Here is a 21430-nt window from a genome sequence, read left to right on the forward strand (position 1 = left end):
ATGGTGCCTGAGACCCAAACCGTTGTGTCACTTTGTCATTATGGGGTATTGTGTGTAGATTGGTAAGGGGAAAATTATATTTAATCCATTTTAGAATAACGTAACAAAATGTGGAAAAAGTTAAGGAGTCTGAATACTTTCCGAAGGCACTGCATTTGGACCATGACTGCACGATTTGGACAATGAAGTTAACATTTAAAATGTCTCTATAGTTCAGCATTTACGATTTGAGATCAAAAGTTTAGTATTTTAGTGAAGCTGGTGGTGGCACAGACATGTATTTATGTGCACGATCTAAAATAACAAATTAAGCTAATATGTTACGTCATCAAAACGCGCCTTGCTTGCTGTGGATCGCGCCCTTCCAAGCGACAGCGTGTGCGTTTGTAGCTGCGAACAGCTGACACAAGATTAGTCAAGTTACAGTGTTTCTATCAAGATATCATTTCTTAGGTGAGTCTTAATTTGTGACTGCAATCTGCAAAAGTGTGTCATTCGCAAATGAAAGCCTTCCCCTTAAGTCGTGTTAGCTATCTTTACAAGGATGTTGCTAACGTTAGCTAGCTTGCTAGTTGATAGACACGTTTCTTCCTAGTTTCTTCCTCCATGTCTGTGTTGACAATTCACCTAGCTAACGTTACATGAAAGAAACGCAGCAAGCAAATTTAGCGCTTTAGTCTCTACCATGATACTGAGGGCAAATTCTCCAACGTTTTTTTAGAATAACCAACGTACGGTAACTAGTTAGCAAGGTCTCTCTAGTCTAGGTAGCTAGCTAACGTTAGCTACTGTAGCTAACTATGTCTCTGACAGCTTTGCAGAATAGCAAACATATCCTTTAAGTATGTACTGTAGCTAGTTAACGTTAGCTCTACTTTTACTATAGTAAGAGCCCAACGGTATGAAGCTTTTCAGCTGCAGAATGTGCCTCGAGAGTTGAGGCTAGTGGGGGTGGTCAGATATGCCAAATCATTGTTTTGATTTTATAGCTACGACGAGGGCTAACGTTAGTCATATCCATCTTGCAGTGAAGCTAGCTATGTTTCACCTGTCTAACTATGACGGGACTCTTGCTCGTGATGATACTCCCAGCAATGCGATTTGAATCAGAAATTCTGACTTTTCTGATACGTCTTTTAGTTTACACAGGCCTACACCACCAACAAAACAAACTCCAATTGTTCTTGATATTCTAATCTGTTTCGAGAGCACATCTGTGTAACCACACTCCTCCAATGAAAACATACAAATATCACCCACTGATCAAATAAAATCAAATGTATTTATAAAGCCCTTTTTACATCAGCAGATGTCACAAAGTGCGTATACAGAAACCCAGCCTAAAACCTCAGAGAGCACATGGCCAGATTGTTCTTCAAGATGTTCATAGATGACCAGCAAGGTCAAATAACAATCACAGTGGTTGTAGAGGGTGCAACCGGTCAGTACCTCAGGAGTAAATGTCAATTGGCTTTTCATAGCCGAGCATTCAGTGAAAGATGAAAAAAGCAGGTCCGGGACAAGGTAGCGCATCAGGGGTTCCATAGCTGCAGGCAGAACAGTTGAAACTGGAGCAGCAGCACGACCAGTTGGACAGCAATGAGTCATCAGGTCAGGTAGTCCTGAGGCAAGGTTCTAGGGCTCAGGTCCTTTGGAAGGGAGAGAGAGAATTGCTTAAATTCACACGGGACACCAGATATAAGACTGATCCTAGCCTCCTGGACACATATACTATTGCAGCATAGATACTGTAGTCTGAGACAGGGTCAGGGGACACTGTTGCCCCATCCAATGATACTCAACCAGGCAGGATATAACTCCACCCACTTTGTCAAGGGATAACACCCACACCACTACAGGGATATCAACAGACCACCAACTTACTACCCTGAGACAAGGCTGAGTGTAGCCCACAAAGAACTCCTCCACCGCATGAGCCTGAGGGGGCGCAAAACCGGACAGGAAGATCACATCAGTGACTCAACCCACTCAAGTGACGCACCCCTCCTAGGGACTACATGGAAGAGCACAAGTAAGCCAGTAACTCAGACCCCGTAAATAGGGTCAGAGGCAGATAATCCCAGTGGAGAGAGGGTGAAAGAATGTACCAGAAGTATGTAATATATAAAATAAACGTACATACGGAGCCTTACATACAAAGCAAGCCTTACATACGGATGGGGAACCCATAAGATATCGCTCTTATGCAAAATGTAATAACATTTTGTACCTGTAAAATTTGGGCACCTACTCATTCAAGGGTTTTTCTTTATTTGTGCTTTTTCCTACATTGTAGAATAATAGTGAAGACATAAAAAATATGAAATACCACATATGGAATCATGTAGGTACCAAAAAAGTGTTAAACAAATCAAAATATATTTCTTACTCTTTCAAATGACTGCTCGACTTGTTGACTGCTCGATCCACACAGCAGACTTTGTTGGCATTGACTATGTCCCCATTACCAGTAAAACATAATCAAAACCGATTTATTTCACTTAATTGCTGTGCTGGTTCGTTGTTCATTTGTTCAGTCATTTCATTCTCAACCAGGATTTCTATGGGATGCCATTTGGGTCTTTGTGTGTTATTTGACGTGTCAAATAAGCTTGTTGACCAATCAGGACCTGAATATAACTGCACTTCACATAATCATTTAACGCGTTCATACAATTTTTACGTTATTACACATTGATTACACTATCACTCGTATTTCATATGTCACAATGAATCATTGATACGTATGCTATGATGCTGGAAAAGTTGTCTCGTGCACCTACGGTGCTGGTCATAAAAAAAGCTAGCTAGCTCATGGATGCAAACAATGTTCTTCCCCAAAAACATAGCATAACGACAGCTGTTAGCTAGCTAACTATATAGCTAGGTGTAATCTAAAATAACCCTAATTTATAAGACATTTCTTATTTGATTAATGGTCGGACCCATCTGTGAAGCTAGCCACAATAAGGATTAGCCACAATAGTGGACTTTGCGGTTGGCCTTCAAAATAAAAGTATGTAATTGACAGTAGAATTATGCCATAATTGAATAGATCATGCTAAACAAAGTTGGAATGTTATATAAAATCAAATAAAGACAATAGTTTGTTAATTTCACAAAAATCTGTTGTAATCACACTGGATGTATAATACTTTAGAATTGCATTGGGGGCATACTTGTTTCAATGTACAGCCTTACCTATGGATTGTGGCTCAATGACATGGGTTTACTCAGTGGCACCCAGAGGACATTAGTGCCAGTAGCTCTAATTGCGGGACTCTGAAACAACTGTGAATTGAGCCACATTTATTGTCAACCTAAGTGTATTGAACACTATTCTTGAGGAAAAACAATACAGCGTGGATGTTTTGGAGTCTGATAACTCTGAGGAGGATGTTGGCGAAAAAAATATTGGGTATTGAGTAGACTGATAACCCATTTCATTGCACCCCATTTCATTGCTTCACATTTCAACCTTGTTTAACATTATCTAGTATAAATATGGCATGATTCCTCCAATTGTAACCATCACTTTCAAAGAGGTACCTTTTATTTTGAAGGCAAACCACAAATTCCACTATTGTGCTTAATCCTTATTGCGGCTATTTTCACAACACATAACCCGGTCCGGTTGAGCCTCACTAGCCAGATGAAGCAAGCTGGCTGCTTATAACGTTAGCTTTGGGCAACAGGGTTAAGTAGCTGGCTGCTATTTATTTTCATGAACTGAAGTTCAATTTCAATAGGCAAACAACAAGTATAGCTAATACTTACTCACTAGGATTGCTAAATCATTGCTAAAAAAATAGTGAAAATGACTGCAGTTTCTACTGGTCATTGTTTTCATGCTGGTTGTATTGGTGCTAGCAAGCTGAAGCTAGCTAGCTACCCCAGAAGTTGCGGTCGAACAAATAATGCTTTATTACCAACTCGGCATTGTAAACTCGTCGTTCGTGGCCGGTGTTTGCTTGTTTGCAGACTTTTTTGTACAGCTTTGACAGTGCTACTGATAGTAGTGGTGGCGCTTGGCTTGCACATGCAAATTCAGAACACATAACATTCTATAATAGAACTGTGTTATTTGACGTGTTATGGCATTGTCTGAGCCTCTTTACTGTGTCGCCACCATGCTCGATGCTAAGTACAAGGACCGCTATTTCGATGCAGACAAACAGGGTTTACGTGAAATGTTACATACACAGCTGGACCAAATGGAAATGGACACAGTGACAGTGCGCACTAAGGAAGAGAGGTCACGGACAGACAGAGCTGAAACTTCACTGCTTGACATGTACAGTGGCTTGCGAAAGTATTCACCCCCTTGGCATTTTTCCTATTTTGTTGCCTCACAACCTGGAATTAAAATAGATTTTTGGGGGGTTTGTTTCATTTGATTTACAAAACATGCCTACCACTTTGAAGATGCAAAATATTTTTTCTTGTAAAACAAGCAAGAAATAAGACGCACTAACTGAACTTGAGCGCGCATAACTATTCACCCCCCCCCCAAAGTCAATACTTTGTAGAGCCACCTTTTGCTGCAAGCCTCTTGGGGTATGTCTCTATAAGCTTGGCACATCTAGCCACTGGGATTTTTGCCCATTCTTCAAGGCAAAACTGCTCCAGTTCCTTCAAGTTGGATGGGTTCCGCTGGTGTACAGCAATCTTTTAGTCATAACACAGATTCTCAATTGGATTGAGATCTGGCTTTGACTAGGCCATTCTAATACATTTAAATATTTTCCCTTAAACCACTCAAGTGTTGCTTTAGCAGTATGCTTAGGTTCGTTGTCCTGCTGGAAGGTGAACCTCCGTCCCAGTCTCAAATCCCTGGAAGACTGAAACGGGTTTCCCTCAAAAATGCCCCTGTATTTAGCGCCATCAATTATTTTTTCAATTCTGAACAGTTTCCCAGTCCCTGCCAATGACAAACTTCCCCACAGCATGATGCTACCACCACCATGCTTCACTCTTGGAATGGTGTTCTCGGGGTGATGAGAGGTGTTGGGTTTGCGCCAGAGATAGCATTTTCCTTGATGGCCAAAAAGCTCAATTTTAGACTCGTCTGACCAGAGTACCTTCTTCCATATGTTTGGGGAGTCTCCCACATGCCTTTTGGCGAACACCAAACGTGTTTGCTTATTTTTTACTTTTTTACGGCTTAAAGTGGTCCTATGGACAGATATTCCAATCTCCGCTGTGGAGCTTTTCAGCTCCTTCAGGGTTATCTTTGGTGTCTTTGTTGCCTCTCTGATTAATGCCTACCTTGCCTGGTCTGTGAGTTTTGGTGGGCAGCCCTCTCTTGGCAGGTTTGCTGTGGTGCCATATTCTTTCAATTTTTTAATAACGGATTTAATGGTGCTCCGTGGCATGTTCAAAGTTTCTGGTATTTTTTTTATAACCCAACCCTGATCTGTACTTCTATACTTCTGGTGGTGCCCCTTGCTTAGTGGTGTTGCAGACTCTGGGGCCTTTCAGAACAGGTGTATATACTGAGATCATTTGACAGATCATGTCACACTTAGATTGCACACAGGTGGAGTTTATATAACTAATTATGTGACTTCTGAAGGTAATTTGTTTCACCAGATCGTATTTAGGGGCTTCATAGCAAAAGGGGTGAATAAAGTAGAAGTCGGAAATTTACATACACCTTAGCCTAATGCATTTTAACTCAGTTTTTCACAATTCCTGACATTTAATCCTAGAAAAAAATCCCTGTCTTAGGTCAGTTAGGATCACCATTTTATTTTAAGAATGTGAAATGTCAGAATAATAGTAGCGAGAATGATTTATTTCAGCTTGAATTTCTTTCATCACATTCCCAGTGGGTCAGAAGTTTACATACACTCAATTAGTATTTGGTAGCATTTCCTTTAAATTGTTTAACTTGGGTCAAACGTTTCGTGTAGCCTTCCACAAGCTTCCCACAATAAGTTGGGTGATTTTTGGCCCATTTCTCCTGATAGAGCTGGTGTAACTGAGTCAGGTTCGTAGGCCTCCTTGCTCGCACCCTCTTTTTTAGTTCTGCCTACACATTTTCTACAGGGTTGAGGTCAGGGCTTTGTGATGGCAGCTCCAATACCTTGACTTTGTTGTCCTTAAGCCATGTTGCCACAACTTTGGAAGTATGCTTGGGGTCATTATCCATTTGGAAGACCCATTTGCGACCAAGCTTTAACTTCCTGACTGATGTCTTGAGATGTTGCTTCAATATATCCACATAATTTTCCTCCCTCATGATGCCATCTATTTTGTGAAGTGCACCAGTCCCTCCTGCAGCAAAGCACCCCCACAACTTGATGCTACCACCCCCGTGCTTCATGGTTGGGATGGGGTTCTTTGGCTTGCAAGCCTCCCCCTTTTTCCTCCAAACATAACGATGGTCATTACAGCCAAACAGGTCTATTTTTGTTTCATCAGACCAGAGGACATTTCTCCAAGAAGTACCATCTTTGTCCCCATGTGCAGTTGTAAACCGTAGTCTGGCTTTTTTATGACGGTTTTGGAGCAGTGGCTTCTTCCTTGCTGAGCGGCCTTTCAGGTTATGTCGATATAGGACTCGTTTTACTGTGGCTATAGATACTTTTGTGCCTGTTTCCTCCAGCATCTTCACAAGGTCCTTTGCTGTTGTTCTGGGATTGATTTGCACTTTTCGCATCAAAGTACGTTCATCTCTAGGAGACAGAACGCGTCTCCTCCCTGAGCGGTATGATGGCTGTGTGGTCCCATAGTGTTTATACCTGCCTACTATTGTTTGTACAGATGAACGTGGTACCTTCAGGCATTTGGAAATGCATGATCCAGACTTGTGGAGGTCTACAATTCTTTTTTCTGAGGTCTTGGCTGATTTCTTTTGATTTTCCCATGATGTCAAGCAAAGAGGCACTGAGTTTGAAGGTAGGCCTTAAAATATGTCCACAGGTACACCTCCAATTGACTCAAGTGATGTCAATTAGCCTATCAGAAGCTTCTAAAGCCATGACATCATTTTCTGGAATTTTCCAAGCTATTTAAAGGCACAGTCAACTCAGTGTATGTAAACTTCTGACCCACTGGAATTGTGATACAGGGAATTATAAGAGAAATAACCTGTCTGTAAACAATTGTTGGAAAAATTACTTGTGTCATGCAGAAAGTAGATGTCCTAACCGAGTTTCCAAAACTATAGTTTGTTAACAAGAAATTTGTGGAGTGATTGAAAAACAATTTTTAATGACTCCAACCTAAGTGTATGTAAACTTCCGACTTCAACTGTACATATGCACGCACACACCACTTTTCAGTTTTGTATTTTTTAGAATTTTTTGAAACAACAATTTTTTGGGCATTTCATGTCACCAATTTTGACTATTTTGTGTATGTCCATCACATGAAATAAAAATAAAAATCAATTTAAGCTACAGGTTGGAATGCAACTAAATAGGAAAAAAGCCAAGGGGGATGAATGCTTTTGCAAGGCAATGTATGATGAAATCCTGGTTGAGAATGAAATGACAAATGAACAACGAAACAGCACAGCAAGTAAGTGAAAGAAATAGGTTTTGATGAAGTTTTACTGGTAATGGGGACATAGGTAAATGCCAACAAAATACCTTTTTGGTCAGTGTGGTGTGTGTGTAACCTTTATTTAACTAGGTAAGTCACTAGAGAACAAATTCATATTTACAATGGCGGCCAACCCGGACGACACTGGGCCAATTGTGCGCCGCCCTATGGGACTCCCAATCACGGCCGGATGTGAGAGAGCCTGGATTCGAACCAGGGACTTTATTACACCTCTTGCGCTGAGATGCAGTACCTTAGACCACTGCGTGTGTGTGTGTGTTAACTATTTAACTGTATTTGAATGCTTAAAAGGCTGTTCAATATCGGTATCGTTAGTTTTGGCAAGGAATATATCGGATATCGGTATCGGCCAAAAATGTCATTGCAGTGCATCACTCATTTAAATGGTGAAATCTGATTTCCTGATTTCCTGATGTGTCCTAGACTTGGCACTCCGGTACCGCTTGCCATGCGGTAGTAGAGAGAATATGACTGGAGTGGCTGGGGTCTTTGACAATTTTTAGGGCCTCCCTCTGACACCGCCTGGTGTAGAGATCCTGGATGGCAGGCAGCTTAGCCCCAGTGATGTACTGGTCCGTACGCACTACCCTCTGGTCGGGGGCCGAGTAATTGCCGTATCAGGCAGTGATGCAACCAGTCAGGATGCTCTTGATGTTGCAGCTGTAGAACTTTTTGAGGATTTGGGGTAGAGGTCGACTGATTATGATTTTTCAACGCCGATACCGATTATTGGAGGACCAAAAAAAGCCGATACCGATTAATAGGCCAATTTTTATATATATTTGTAATAATGACAATTACAACATTACTGAATAAACAATGAACACTTTTATTTTAACTTAATATAATACATCAATAAAATCAATTTAGTCTCAAATAAATAATGAAACATGTTCAATTTAGTTTAAATAATGCAAAAACAAAGTGTTGAAGAAGAAAGTAAAAGTGCAATATGTGCCATGTAAAAAACCTAACGTTTAAGTTCCTTGCTCAGAACAGGAGAACATATGAAAGCTGGTCGTTCCTTTTAACATGAGTCTTCAATATTCCCAATTAAGAAGTTGTAGTTATTACAGGACTTTTTCTCTCTATACCTTTTGTATTTCATAGACCTTTGAATATTGGATGTGCTTATAGGCACTATAGTATTGCGCTTTGCTTCAAGTTTTGCAAAAAGCTGCTGGTAAACGGGGGAAATTGCTGTTTGAATGAATGCCTACGAGCATGGTGCTGCCTACCTCCGCTCAGTCAGGCTGCTCTATCAAATATCAAATAATTTACTTAATTATAATATTATAAACATACAGAAATATAAGCGTTAGGCCATTAATATGGTCAGATCCGGAAACTATCATTTCGAAAACATAACGTTTATTCTTTCAGTAAAATACGGAACCGTTCCATATTTTATCGAACGGGTGGCAACCCTAGGTCTAAATATTGCAGTTACATTGCACAACCTTCAATGTTATGTCATAATTATGTAAAGTTCTGGCAAATGAATTACGGTCTTTGTTAGGAAGAAATGGTCTTCACACCGTTCGCAACGAGCCAGGCGACCCGAACAGCTGCATATACCCTGACTCTGCTTACTCTGAAAGAAAGAGAAGTGACCCAATTTCAGGCACCGCATTGATTATATGCAACGCGGGACAAGCTAGTTCAACTAGTAATATCATCAACCATGTGTAGTTAACTATTGAATTAGTTAAGATTGATTGTTTTTTATAAGATAAGTTTAATGCTAACTAGCAACTTACCATGGCTCCTTGCTGCCTGCACTCGCGTAACAGGTGGTCAGCCTGCCACGCAGTCTCCTCGTGGATTGCAATATAATCAGCCATAATCGGCATCCAAAATTGCCGATTACTGATTCTTATGAAAACTTGAAATTGGCCCTAATTAATCGCTCATTCCGATTAATTGGTCGACCTCTAATCTGGGGACCCATACCAAATCTTTTCAGTCTCCTGAAGGGGGAAAGGCGTTGTCGTGCCCTCTTCACGACTTTCGTGGTGTGTTTGGACCATAGTAACTTGAAACTGTCGACCCGCTCCACTACAGCCCCGTTGATGTGAATTGGGGCATGTTCGACCCTCCTTTTCCTGAAGTCCACAATCATCTCCTTTGTCTTGCTCATGTTGAGGGAGAGGTTGTTGTCCCTGCACCACACTCCTATGGGGTGGTAATAATTTAGGCAGGTTGCCTTTGCTTTCTTGGGCACAGGGACAATGGTGGTCTGCTTGAAACATGTAGGTATTACAGACTTGGTCAGGGAGAGGTTGATAATGTCAGTGTAGACACTTGCCAGGTGTGTGTGTGTGTGTGTGTGTGTGTGTGTGTATACAGTACATTCGGAACGTATTTCCGACCCCTTGACTTTTTTCAGATTTTGTTATGTTTTATTCTAAAATGGATTAAATAGAACATTTTCCTTATCAATCTACACATAACACCCCATAATGACAACCTAATTACGGCGAGCGTAAGATCGGAATCTTATGGCTAACATTGTAGCTGTTTAAAGCTAATTCCCTGCAATTCTACACATTTTGCATTCCGAGTGACTCAAACATAACAAAATCTGTGGGGGCCCAATTCATGATAAAAATACTCCTGAATGCAGATTTTATTTTAAATTCTCTGACTGTCTAGCTTTTATTTTCTTTTTCTTTCAAAGATACTCTTACTTAAAAATGTATAGGTCCATTTATCTTCTACATTATCTGGATTTTGTCATTTAAGTTTACACTGGATACGCTTTTCCATCTCAATTGTTTTCTTCTCTAAAAAATAAGTAAATAAATGTGTTCTAATGTGTTCTTTTGGCAGTGAATTTAAATGCATTTTTCAGATATGACTCATTGCTAACAAGCATGTTTCCTCTTATACTTGTTTCCTCTCCTTGGATCCTCTTCTCACTTCCATCTGACTGAGTAGGAAGTGAGTGAAGGTTTGGAGAAGGAGTCGAGGAAAGGCTATTGAGATTCAGCTTGGGTTAGTTTAAAACGCGTTGCAATATGCTGCTGTATGATCTTTATCACTTCTTTGTACTGAGTAAGTTTAGCATCTATAACCATAGGCTACTCTGTAGGCCTACACAACAGCATTCTCTCTTGTTTGGTGTTTTGGATTCTAATTTCTTCATGCCTCTAGATGGCAGTCTAGCAAAGCTGATTTCCTTACTGAATAGGCCTTCCCCTGCACACGTTGCGCTCTGATCTCTGGCTGTCTGTCTCTGTTCTTTTAGCTTCATGGCACAACTGCTGGTGTACGAGTGGCTTTTATCCATTGCTGGAGATATGCAGTGTTGAGTATGAATTCCAAAGGGATATGTGGATAAAACGTGAGGGAGCACGTTTTATCCACATAGCATATATTTCACTGCATATATTTCTTACTGTCCTAGCCTACTTGATATGCCTAAGTTTTTCAGCTTGTTTTTTTGTCTTTTTAAAAGTCCTGAACAGTCATGCTGATTCCCATGTAAAATAGCCTTTTGAGTGACTAAATATCACCCATAATATTTCCCCCCGAGAAAAAGTACTTTATCTCTCATAGCTAACTACCAGGATGTTTGAAAAGACCGGCTGACGGGGCAGGAATCTTGGCTGACAGCTCTTTGAAACGCCTATGTCAAGAAACTTGGATGCAGTAAAATCCTTTCAAGCAAATTTCGTGAAACACAAAGAAACTCAAACAACATTGAAATTGCATCAATGCATTTAAAAAAAATAAACATCTCCCATTTGGCATGTCTTAAGTATCTTTGCCAGAGGTGAATAGTGTAAACTTTTAATTATATTTGCTGACACCCTACAGTAAAATTTTGGCACCAGTAGAGTAGCTATCTAGCTATATTAACCACGCCCTTCCGCAAACATGCCTTCTCCAATGTTGGTTGCAAGCCGGTACTTAAATTAGGTAAGCGACTATCATGTTACCATTGGTGTATTAAAATGAGTTAGAGTGACGTCACCATATTCCCTTAATAATCCCGCCTCCTGAATCCAAATGTTTGACATGGGCAAGGATCAGTAACTTTTTATGATCACACTTTATCAATGTAGAAGCAACGGTCATTTTTCATACTTTGTTTATTATACTTTGATCTGGTTTAATCGAAGTATCAACAAATGTCACGAAATACATGATTTTGACTTGTCATTGCCTTTAGCTCCTCAAATGTTTCTACTCTCATTAAATCGCAGCGATATAATTCCACCACAGCGTCCCATGTTTATAGGGTATTGTAAATAGCCATTCTGTGCCTGTTAATTACATTTCCGTTGATAGCTCCGTTAGCTGCCTTAAGGAACTATTGCTAGCTCCACCTATGCTATTAATAGTTTTATATCAAGCTAATGTTTTGCTACATGTGTCCACAAGCGTAGGGGTATTGTCCATAGTAATCTTGTGCACATTTACCTGAATTCTGCTATTAGCTCTGCATCTTTGAATCCAATCAGGAAGCCTATTGTGGCTATCTCATCCAGTTCGATTGACTCTTGTCACCATGGATACTCCTGCTGTTTTCAAGCCCCGCAGAGGGCTTGGACTGTTACATATAAATGTGTGAAGCCTGATGTCTAAACTGGACTTTCTGGATGGATGTCTGGGTGCATGACACTAGCCCAGAAGTTCTGCTTATCTCACAGACCTGGCTGAATAATTTGATTATGGATAAGGACGTTGCCATTGCGGACTACCTCATTTTCAGATGTGATGGGGGGAAAAAAGGGGCTATTTATGTAAGACCTTCTTTTATGTCATAAGGCTTTCTTAAAAGTGTCCATATCCAAAATATTTATATTTATTGCTGTGGTCTACTGTGTAAGTGGAAATTCTCACCCCTGGCATTCCTTCATAATCTGTTATGCAGAGCTTTTTTATACTAGCTGCATACCAGACACTGTTTTGCCACTTTAATTTTTCTCATCCATTTTTACCTCTGGTTGATAAACATGCTTTCAAGCGATTCAGAGTCAAAAAACAAACTATTCCATGGTACTGTCCTGTACTCTGACCGCCTCTTGATAAGAAATCAAGTCTGGGCCAAGGCTAGACTAACTGGCTCATTAGCTATTTAGGCAATTGAGAAATACACTACTTGACAAAAATGATGTGGACACCTGCTCATCGAATGTCTCATACTAAAATGATGGGCATTAACATGGAGTTGGTCCCCTCTTTGCTGCTATAACAGCCTCCACTCTTCTGTGAAGGCTTTCCACTAGATGTTGGAACATTGCTGCGGGGCTTTGCTTCCATTCAACCGAAAGAGCATTAGTGAGGTCGGGCACTGATCTTTGTTAATTAGGCCTGGCTCGCAGTCGACGTTCCAATTCATCCCGAAGGTGTTCGATGGAGTTGAGGTCAGGACTCGGTGTAGCCAGTCAAGTTCTTTTACACCGATCTCGACAAACCATTTCTGTATGGACCTTGCTTTGTGCACGGGGGCATCGTCATGCTGAAACAGGAAAGGGCCTTCCCCAAACTGTTGCCGCTAAGTTGGAAGCACAGAATTATCTATACTGGACAAAATATAAACGCAACATGCAACAATTTAGATGATTTTACTGAGTTACTGTTCATATAAGGAAATCAGTTAATTGAAATGAACAAATTAGGCCCTAATCTATGGATTTCACATGACTGGGCAGGGGCGCAGCCATGGGTGGGCCTGGGAGGGCATAGGCACGCCCACTGGGGAGCCATGCCCAGCCAATCAGAATTAGTTTTTCCCCACAAAAGGGCTTTATTACAGACAAGTACTCCTCATCACATCCCCCCCTCAGACGATCCTGCAGGTGAAGAAGCCATATGTAGAGGTTTTGGTCTGGCGTGGTTACATGTGGTCTGCGGTTGTGAGGCCAGGTGAATGTACTGACAAATTCTTTAAAATTATGTTGGAGGTGGCTTATGGTAGAGAAATTCTTCAATTCCCCATTCAACAGCTCTGGTGGACATTCCTGCAGTTAGCATGCCAATTGTACTCTCCCTTAAAACTTGAGAGATCTGTGGCATTGTGTTGTTTGACAAAACTGCACATTTTAGTGGCCTTTTATTGTCCCCAGCACAAGGTGCACCTGTGTAATAGTCATGCTGTTTAATCAGCTGCTTGATATGCCACACCTGTCAGTTTGATGGATTATCTTGGCAAAGGAGAAATGCTTATTAACAGGGATGTAAACACATTTGTCCACAGAATTTGAGGAAAATAAGGTTTCTGTGCATATCGAAAACATTTGCAATTTATTTATGTTCATGAAACATGGGACCAACACTTTACATGTTGCGTTTATATTTTTGTTCAGTATAGAATGTCATTGTATGCTGTAGCATACGATTTCCCTTCCCTGGAATTGAGGTGGCCTTTCCTGAACCATGAAAAACAGCCCCAGACCATTATTCCTCCTCCCACCAAACTTTACAGTTGGTACTATGCATTGGGAAGGTAGCATTCTCCTGGCATCCGAAAACCCAGATTCATCCGGCGGACTGCCAGATGGTGAAGCGTGATTCATCACTCCAGAGAACGCGTTTCCATGACTCCAGAGTCTAATGGCGGCGAGCTTTACACCACTCCAGCTGACGTTTCGCATTGCTTATGGTGATCTTAGGCTTGTGTGCAGCTGCTCAGCCATGGAACTCCATTTCATGAGGCTCCCAACGAACAGTTCTTGTGCTGACGTTGCTTCGAGGCAGTTTGGTACGCAGTAGTGAGTGTTGCAACCGAGGACAGATGATTTGTAAGTGCTATGCACTTCAGTAATCGGCTATCTCGTTCTGTGAACTTGTGTGGCCTACCACTTCGCGGCTGAGCTGTTTTTGCTCCTAGACGTTTCCACTTCACAATAACAGCACTTACAGTTGACCGGGTCAGCTCTAGCAGGGCAGAAATTTGACGAACTGACTTGTTGGAAAGATGGCACCCTATGATGGTGCCACCTTGCAAGTCACTGAGCTCTTCAATAAGGCTATTCCACTGCCAATGTTTGTGTATGGAAATTGCATGGTTGTGCTCAATTTTATACACCTGTCAGCAATAGGTGTGGCTGAAATAGCCAAATCCACCAATTTGAAGGGGTGTCCACATACTTTTGTATATATGGTGTATGTGCACTGCCTCAGTTAAACAGGCCAAATCAAAGTACTTCCTTAGCGCTATGGCAGACTGTTAGTGATCCCTCAATTTTGGAAAACTGTTCATTCACCGAAGCCGGGTAGTTCCTCTACTTTCCGGCCTAAGCAAGTAGTTTTAGACTCCGTCATTACTGAAAAAGTTACGATTTCTGACGCTTTTAATTAGCATTTTATCTGAGCTGGTTTCCTGTTTTTCCCACATACAGCTTTGTTGCCTCGATGGATCAGTCAACCTCACATGACTTGGGAAGTGGTAGTCTTTTTGGCAACTCACAGAAACAGAAGTTCTTGCTGCCTTATTTGCTATTGACATCAAGAAGTCATTAGGGGCTGACAATTTGGACCCGTCTTTGCTTAATATGCAGCGCCCCTCATTGCTGGCTCAGTAACACATTTTTTAAAATGTAACTTTAGTATCAGGAGATTTTCAAAAAGAGTGGAAAGCAACTTTTGTGCTACAACTCCATAAGTTAGTTATCGGCCCATTTCCAGCTCCTTTGTCTTGCAAAAATAATAGAATCATTGGTCCACAAACAACTACGTTATTTTCTATCTGTAAATGGTATCCTTAATGTTAATCAATCGGATATATATTTGTGACTGCATTACCAATGTTATTTATATAGATTTTAGGTCCCATAACTAGAGGTCGACCGATTCTGATTTTTCAACGCCGATACCGATTATTGGAGGACAAAAAAAGCCGATACCGATTAATCGGCCGACTTTTTTTATTTATTATTTATATATATATATATATACAGTGAGGGAAAAAAGTATTTGATCCCCTGCTGATTTTGTACGTTTGCCCACTGACAAAGAAATTATCAGTCTGTAATTTTAATGGTAGGTTTATTTGAACAGTGAGAGACAGAATATCAACAAAAAAATCCAGAAAAACGCATGTCAAAAATTTTATAAATTGATTTGCATTTTAATGAGGGAAATAAGTATTTGACCCCCTCTCAATCAGAAAGATTTCTGGCTCCCAGGTGTCTTTCATACAGGTAACGAGCTGAGATTAGGAGCACACTCTTAAAGGGAGTGCTCCTAATCTCAGTTTCTTACCTGTATAAAAGACACCTGTCCACAGAAGCAATCAATCAATCAGATTCCAAACTCTCCACCATGGCCAAGACCAAAGAGCTCTCCAAGGATGTCAGGGACAAGATTGTAGATCTACACAAGGCTGGAATGGGCTACAAGACCATTGCCAAGCAGCTTGGTGAGAAGGTGACAACAGTTGGTGCGATTATTCGCAAATGGAAGAAACACAAAAGAACTGTCAAACTCCCTTGGCCTAGGGCTCCATGCAAGATCTCACCTCGTGGAGTTGCAATGATAATGAGAATGGTGAGGAATCAGCCCAGAACTACACAGGAGGATCTTGTCAATGATCTCAAGGCAGCTGGGACCATAGTCACCAAGAAAACAATTGGTAACACACTACGCCGTGAAGGACTGAAATCCTGCAGCGCCCGCAAGGTCCCCCTGCTCAAGAAAGCACATATACATGCCCGTCTGAAGTTTGCCAATGAACATCTGAATGATTCAGAGGACAACTGGGTGAACGTGTTGTGGTCAGATGAGACCAAAATGGAGTTCTTTGGCATCAACTCAACTTGCCGTGTTTGGAGGAGGAGGAATGCTGCCTATGACCCCAAGAAACCATCCCCACCGTCAAACATGGCGGTGGAAACATTATGCTTTGGGGGTGTTTTTCTGCTAAGGGGACAGGACAACTTCACCGCATCAAAGGGACGATGGACGGGGCCATGTACCGTCAAATCTTGGGTGAAAACCTCCTTCCCTCAGCCAGGGTATTGAAAATGGGTCGTGGATGGGTATTCCAGCATGACAATGACCCAAAACACACGGCCAAGGCAACAAAGGAGTGGCTCAAGAAAAAGCACATTAAGGTCCTGGAGTGGCCTAGCCAGTCTCCAGACCTTAATCCCATAGAAAATCTGTGGAGGGAGCTGAAGGTTCGAGTTGCCAAACGTCAGTCTCGAAACCTTAATGACTTGAAGAAGATCTGCAAAGAGGAGTGGGACAAAATCTCTCCTGAGATGTGTGCAAACCTGGTGGCCAACTACAAGAAACATCTGACCTCTGTGATTGCCAACAAGGGTTTTGCCACCAAGTACTAAGTCATGTTTTACAGAGGGGTCAAATACTTATTTCCCTCATTAAAATGCAAATCAATTTATAACGTTTTTGACATGCGTTTTTCTGGATTTTTTTGTTGTTATTCTGTCTCTCACTGTTCAAATAAACCTACCATTAAAATTATAGACTGATCATTTCTTTGTCAGTGGGCAAACGTACAAAATCAGCAGGGGATCAAATACTTTTTTCCCTCACTGTATATATATATATAATATATATATATATATCATACACACACATTTTTGTAATAATGACAACTGCAACAATACTGAATGAACAATGAACACTTTTATTTTAACTTAATATAATACATAAATACACACACATACAGCTCTGAAGTGACAATGATACTGAAGAGTCTGCTTAGGAGACAAATACTCTCAACTGTTTGAGTAAAAATAGAGTTTAAGTTACCTGTGATGAATGATGAAAACAAAAACTTGAATTTCTATATGCAGGAAATCCTATTTTAATAATGGGCATGGTAAGAATTGACGACTAAAGTGCGAGTCATAATTCCCATGACACCTAGCAAAATCTGAAAAGCGGTTCCTTCATTTATTCCATAGGATATTTTTAGATTCACTTAAAATAAGTTCTGTGTTTCGTGTAGGCTTACACCACCTTGCCAATGTTATAACTGTGTAGATATCCATAGGACAAGATAACTCTGATCAATATTGGCTAAATATAAGCGAAGATAAATTTTTTTGTAGAGTGGATTTATGAAAATATGTTGACAAACGTTACCTTATCCTAGTGAGATTTACACGGGTATCAAAACGTCGAGGCGGTTTAAGCCTGCACGAAACACAGACCTTATTTGAAGTAGATCAAGACATTCTCTATGGAAGACATGAACGGTAAAATAACGAAGGAACCCCTGTCAAGTTCAGCCGCAAGTTATTACAGGAATTATAACGCGTCGACTATTTCTCTCTAAACCATATACCTTTGACTAATCCGGAAACTATCACCTCGAAAACAAAACGTTTATTCCGTTCCGTATTTTATCTAACGGGTGGCATCCATGAGTCTAAATATTCCTGTTAAATTGCACAACCTTCAATGTTGTCATAATTACGTAAAAGTCTGGCAAATTAGTTCGCAAAGAGCCAGGCGGCCTAAACGGTTGCATATACCCTGACTCTGCGTGCAATGAACGCAAGAGAAATGACACAATTTCACCTGGTTAATATTGCCTGCTAACCTGGATTTCTTTTAGCTAAATATGCAGGTTTAAAAATATATACTTGTGTATTGATTTTAAGAAAGGCATTGATGTTTATGGTTAAGTACATATTGGAGCAATGACAGTCATTGATTGATTGTTTTTTATAAGAAACGTTTAATGCTAGCTAGCAATTTACCTTAGCTTACTGCATTCGCGGCACAGGCAGGCTCCTCGTGGAGTGCAATGTAATCAGTGTTAGAGCATTGGACTAGTTAACTGTAACGTTGCAAGATTGGATCCCCCGAGCTGACAAGGTTAAAAATCTGTCGTTCTGCCTCGTTCCTAGGCCGTCATTGAAAATAAGAATGTGTTCTTAACTGACTTGCCTTGTTAAATAAAGATTAAATAAAGGTGTTAAAAAGAAACGGCAAATCTGCGCCCAATAATACCGATTTCCGATTGTTATGAAAACTTGAAATCGGCCATTCCGATTAATCGGTCGACCTCTACCCATAACCCACATTTAAATGAATTTGTAATGACTAGTTTGAATATTAGACAAATTGACTTCCTTCCATCCTACAAATATCTTGGTATCTGGCTTGATGACAAACTGTCATGTTACTGAGCTGGTACAGAAGTTTAAGTTCAAGGTCTGACTTCTGTTAATAGGAAGGAAATTGTCCACGCCATTTTTACGTTTATTTTAGATTATGGGGATATTATCTATATGCATGCAGCAGCATCTACACTTAAACCACTAGATGCTATTTTTCATTGTGCCATTAGGTTTATTACTGGTTATAGAACTCATCATTGTGTTTTGAATCAAAAACTGGTTTGGGCCTCTATGTAACGAGAGAAACTTCCTGTGTGTCTATCATCATTAATTCAATTTAGACTTATAAATGATCAAACCTGGTCTCAGGCTTACATAACACTGGGGGCCCCTTCGGTCTCCACACAGTTGGGTAAAGCAGATTTTAGTTTTTTGACATTTTGATAAAAACAACCAGATCTGCTGGGATGTAGACGTTATCAAATGGGTAGTAAAATAACACTACATGAAACATTTAAAGTTATTTCAGGCAATGCTGAGAAATAATTGGAAAGTCATGCCGTACAGACAGAGAGCTGTATAGCCTATTTCTTCAGGGATTATCATTGTTAGTTCTTCTGAGTAACATTGGAGATAGATTGACTCGGGTCTCCCTTCTTGAAATTTACAAGTCAGGCAGTTTCGACTGTAGGATAGAATGATTTCCGTCAAAGTCGCAGAGGGTGCTGTCTGCATGAGGACCAGGTGTGTTGCTCTGCTGTGTCAGGCTGTGCCTGCCTGCGTCATTGGCTGTGCCTGTCTGCGTCATTGGGACTACCATTCTAGCCTCTGAGTGATTTTACTTACAGTGTGATCTGTTATAGAGCGAGAGAGGACCATGATGATGGAAGGAGGGGTGGGATGAAGAGGCATGTAAAGACCTCCTTGGTTTATTTGTCTATTTGTGCAGGCATAATGTCTGCCTTGTGCCTTCTACTGAAGTTTAATCATTTCCATATTCCTGTTATGGGAAGGTGGTGCTGAACCCTTCTCACTCTTTCTGCTTCTCTCTCTCTCTCTCTCTCTCTCTCTCTCTCTCTCTCTCTCTCTCTCTCTCTCTCTCTCTCTCTCTCTCTCTCTCTCTCTCTCTCTCTCTGTCTCTGTCTCTGTCTCTGTCTCTGTCTCTCTCTCTCTCTCTCTCTCTTTGTCTCTCTCTCTGTCTCTCTCTCTCTGTCTGTCTCTCTCTCTGTCTGTCTCTCTCTCTGTCTGTCTCTCTGTCTGTCTCTCTCTCTGTCTGTCTCTCTCTCTGTCTGTCTCTCTCTCTCTGTCTGTCTCTCTCTCTCTGTCTGTCTCTCTCTCTCTCTGTCTCTCTCTCTCTCTCTCTGTCTCTCTCTCTCTCTCTCTGTCTCTCTCTCTCTCTCTCTGTCTCTCTCTCTCTCTCCCCTCCTCTCACCCTCTTCTTCACCCTCTGTCTCCATCCCCTCTCCCTTTCATTCTCCTCTCCCCCTTCTGTTCCACCCCCGTCCTCTCTCTCTCTCTCGCTCTCTAACCCCCAGGTGTCTCTAGGTATGGATATGGAGAGTGCCAGCTCGGTGGTCCTACAGGCTCTGACCCAGGCCACCAGTCAGGATACCGCTCTACTGAAGCCTGCTGAGGAGCAGCTACGACAGTGGGAGACACAACCTGGCTTCTATTCTGTACTGCTGGTATGTCTAACACACACACACACAGGCAAACACAGGCACCAACGTCTATACTGGAGCTTACCACACATCATCCATTGATTTGTGCAAAGCTTTGAGTTCCTCAAGTTAAGTTTGTTCCCCTAATTATTACACAATGGATAGGTTATGGCCTAGAAAGGTTTGGGTCAATTTATGCAGACATTTTTAAAAGGTAGGCCTTCTGTGGGCCCAATATGCTTCTCTTGTGGTTTTGGATCATCTTGATTTATGCAAAGCTGTGGTGATGTGATACTATATGCAACTGGGTTCTCAAATGTCAGAGAAGGCTGGATATCAATAATAACAACAACAGCAGGAGAAACAACAACAACGGCAGTGGCGATCAGCTTGTGTGGTTTCCATAAAGAATATCTGTGGGCAGTTTTTTGCTCTGATTTAGAATCACTACTAACAAATCACCCCACCCTCACTACAATAATAAAATTAAAAAGTTTTAAAAAATTAACAGGAATGGTAGAGATAGTGACAGAGAAATAGATGGGATGCTCACTGGTGCTCAGCTGTACACTAACCTTGACTGTCATTATCCCATTGTCACATTGCATTAGTCCCTGTCATAAATGATAGACCATTAGGTTACACACACAATGCCCCAGTCTAGCCCAGGTTGATGTGTCACTGTGCTGCTGTTAGAGCCATGGGGTAAACCATAGTAGCAGGATACTGTGTGTGTGTGATACTCCACAGAGGCTGTAAAGAAATCTAATCTGTCCCATCCTCCTCACCATCTCTCCTCATTCAGTCAGTGTACTGTAGATGGTCTTTGTTGATCTCTATCCATCAGCTATCCAATACCTTGTTACAGTAGGTGGTTGTTAGCCACTCCTAGGGTTGCAATGCTACCGGTAATTTACCAACGTTTCCAGAATCTTCAGTAATTTTTCAAAACAACAGAAAATATATGGCAATCTGTTTTAACGTGGGCTCCCGAGTGGCGCAGCGGTGTAAGGCACTGCATCTGTTCTAGAGGTGTCACTACAGACCCTGGTTCGATTCCAGGCTGTATCACAACCGGCCGTGATTGGGAGTCCCATAGGGCGGTGCACAATTGGCCCAGCGTCGTTAGGGTTTGGCCGGGGTAGGCCG

At 41.2% G+C, this 21430-nt stretch overlaps 1 protein-coding gene across 1 annotated transcript in view; it reads left to right on the plus strand.

Annotated features, from left to right (window-relative positions):
* Nucleotides 1-322: 322 nt before the first annotated feature.
* Nucleotides 323-21430, plus strand: part of ipo11 (importin 11) — a 237265-nt gene continuing 216157 nt past the window's right edge. Inside the window, exons 1-2 of the mRNA XM_071402543.1 lie at nucleotides 323-453; nucleotides 20156-20305. Coding sequence (XP_071258644.1) covers nucleotides 20168-20305 — 138 coding nt within the window. The 5' untranslated portion in view covers nucleotides 323-453; nucleotides 20156-20167. The remainder of the gene's footprint in view (nucleotides 454-20155; nucleotides 20306-21430) is intronic.

This window comes from Salvelinus alpinus, chromosome 5, assembly GCF_045679555.1.
Source record: "Salvelinus alpinus chromosome 5, SLU_Salpinus.1, whole genome shotgun sequence".
NCBI lineage: Eukaryota > Metazoa > Chordata > Actinopteri > Salmoniformes > Salmonidae > Salvelinus > Salvelinus alpinus.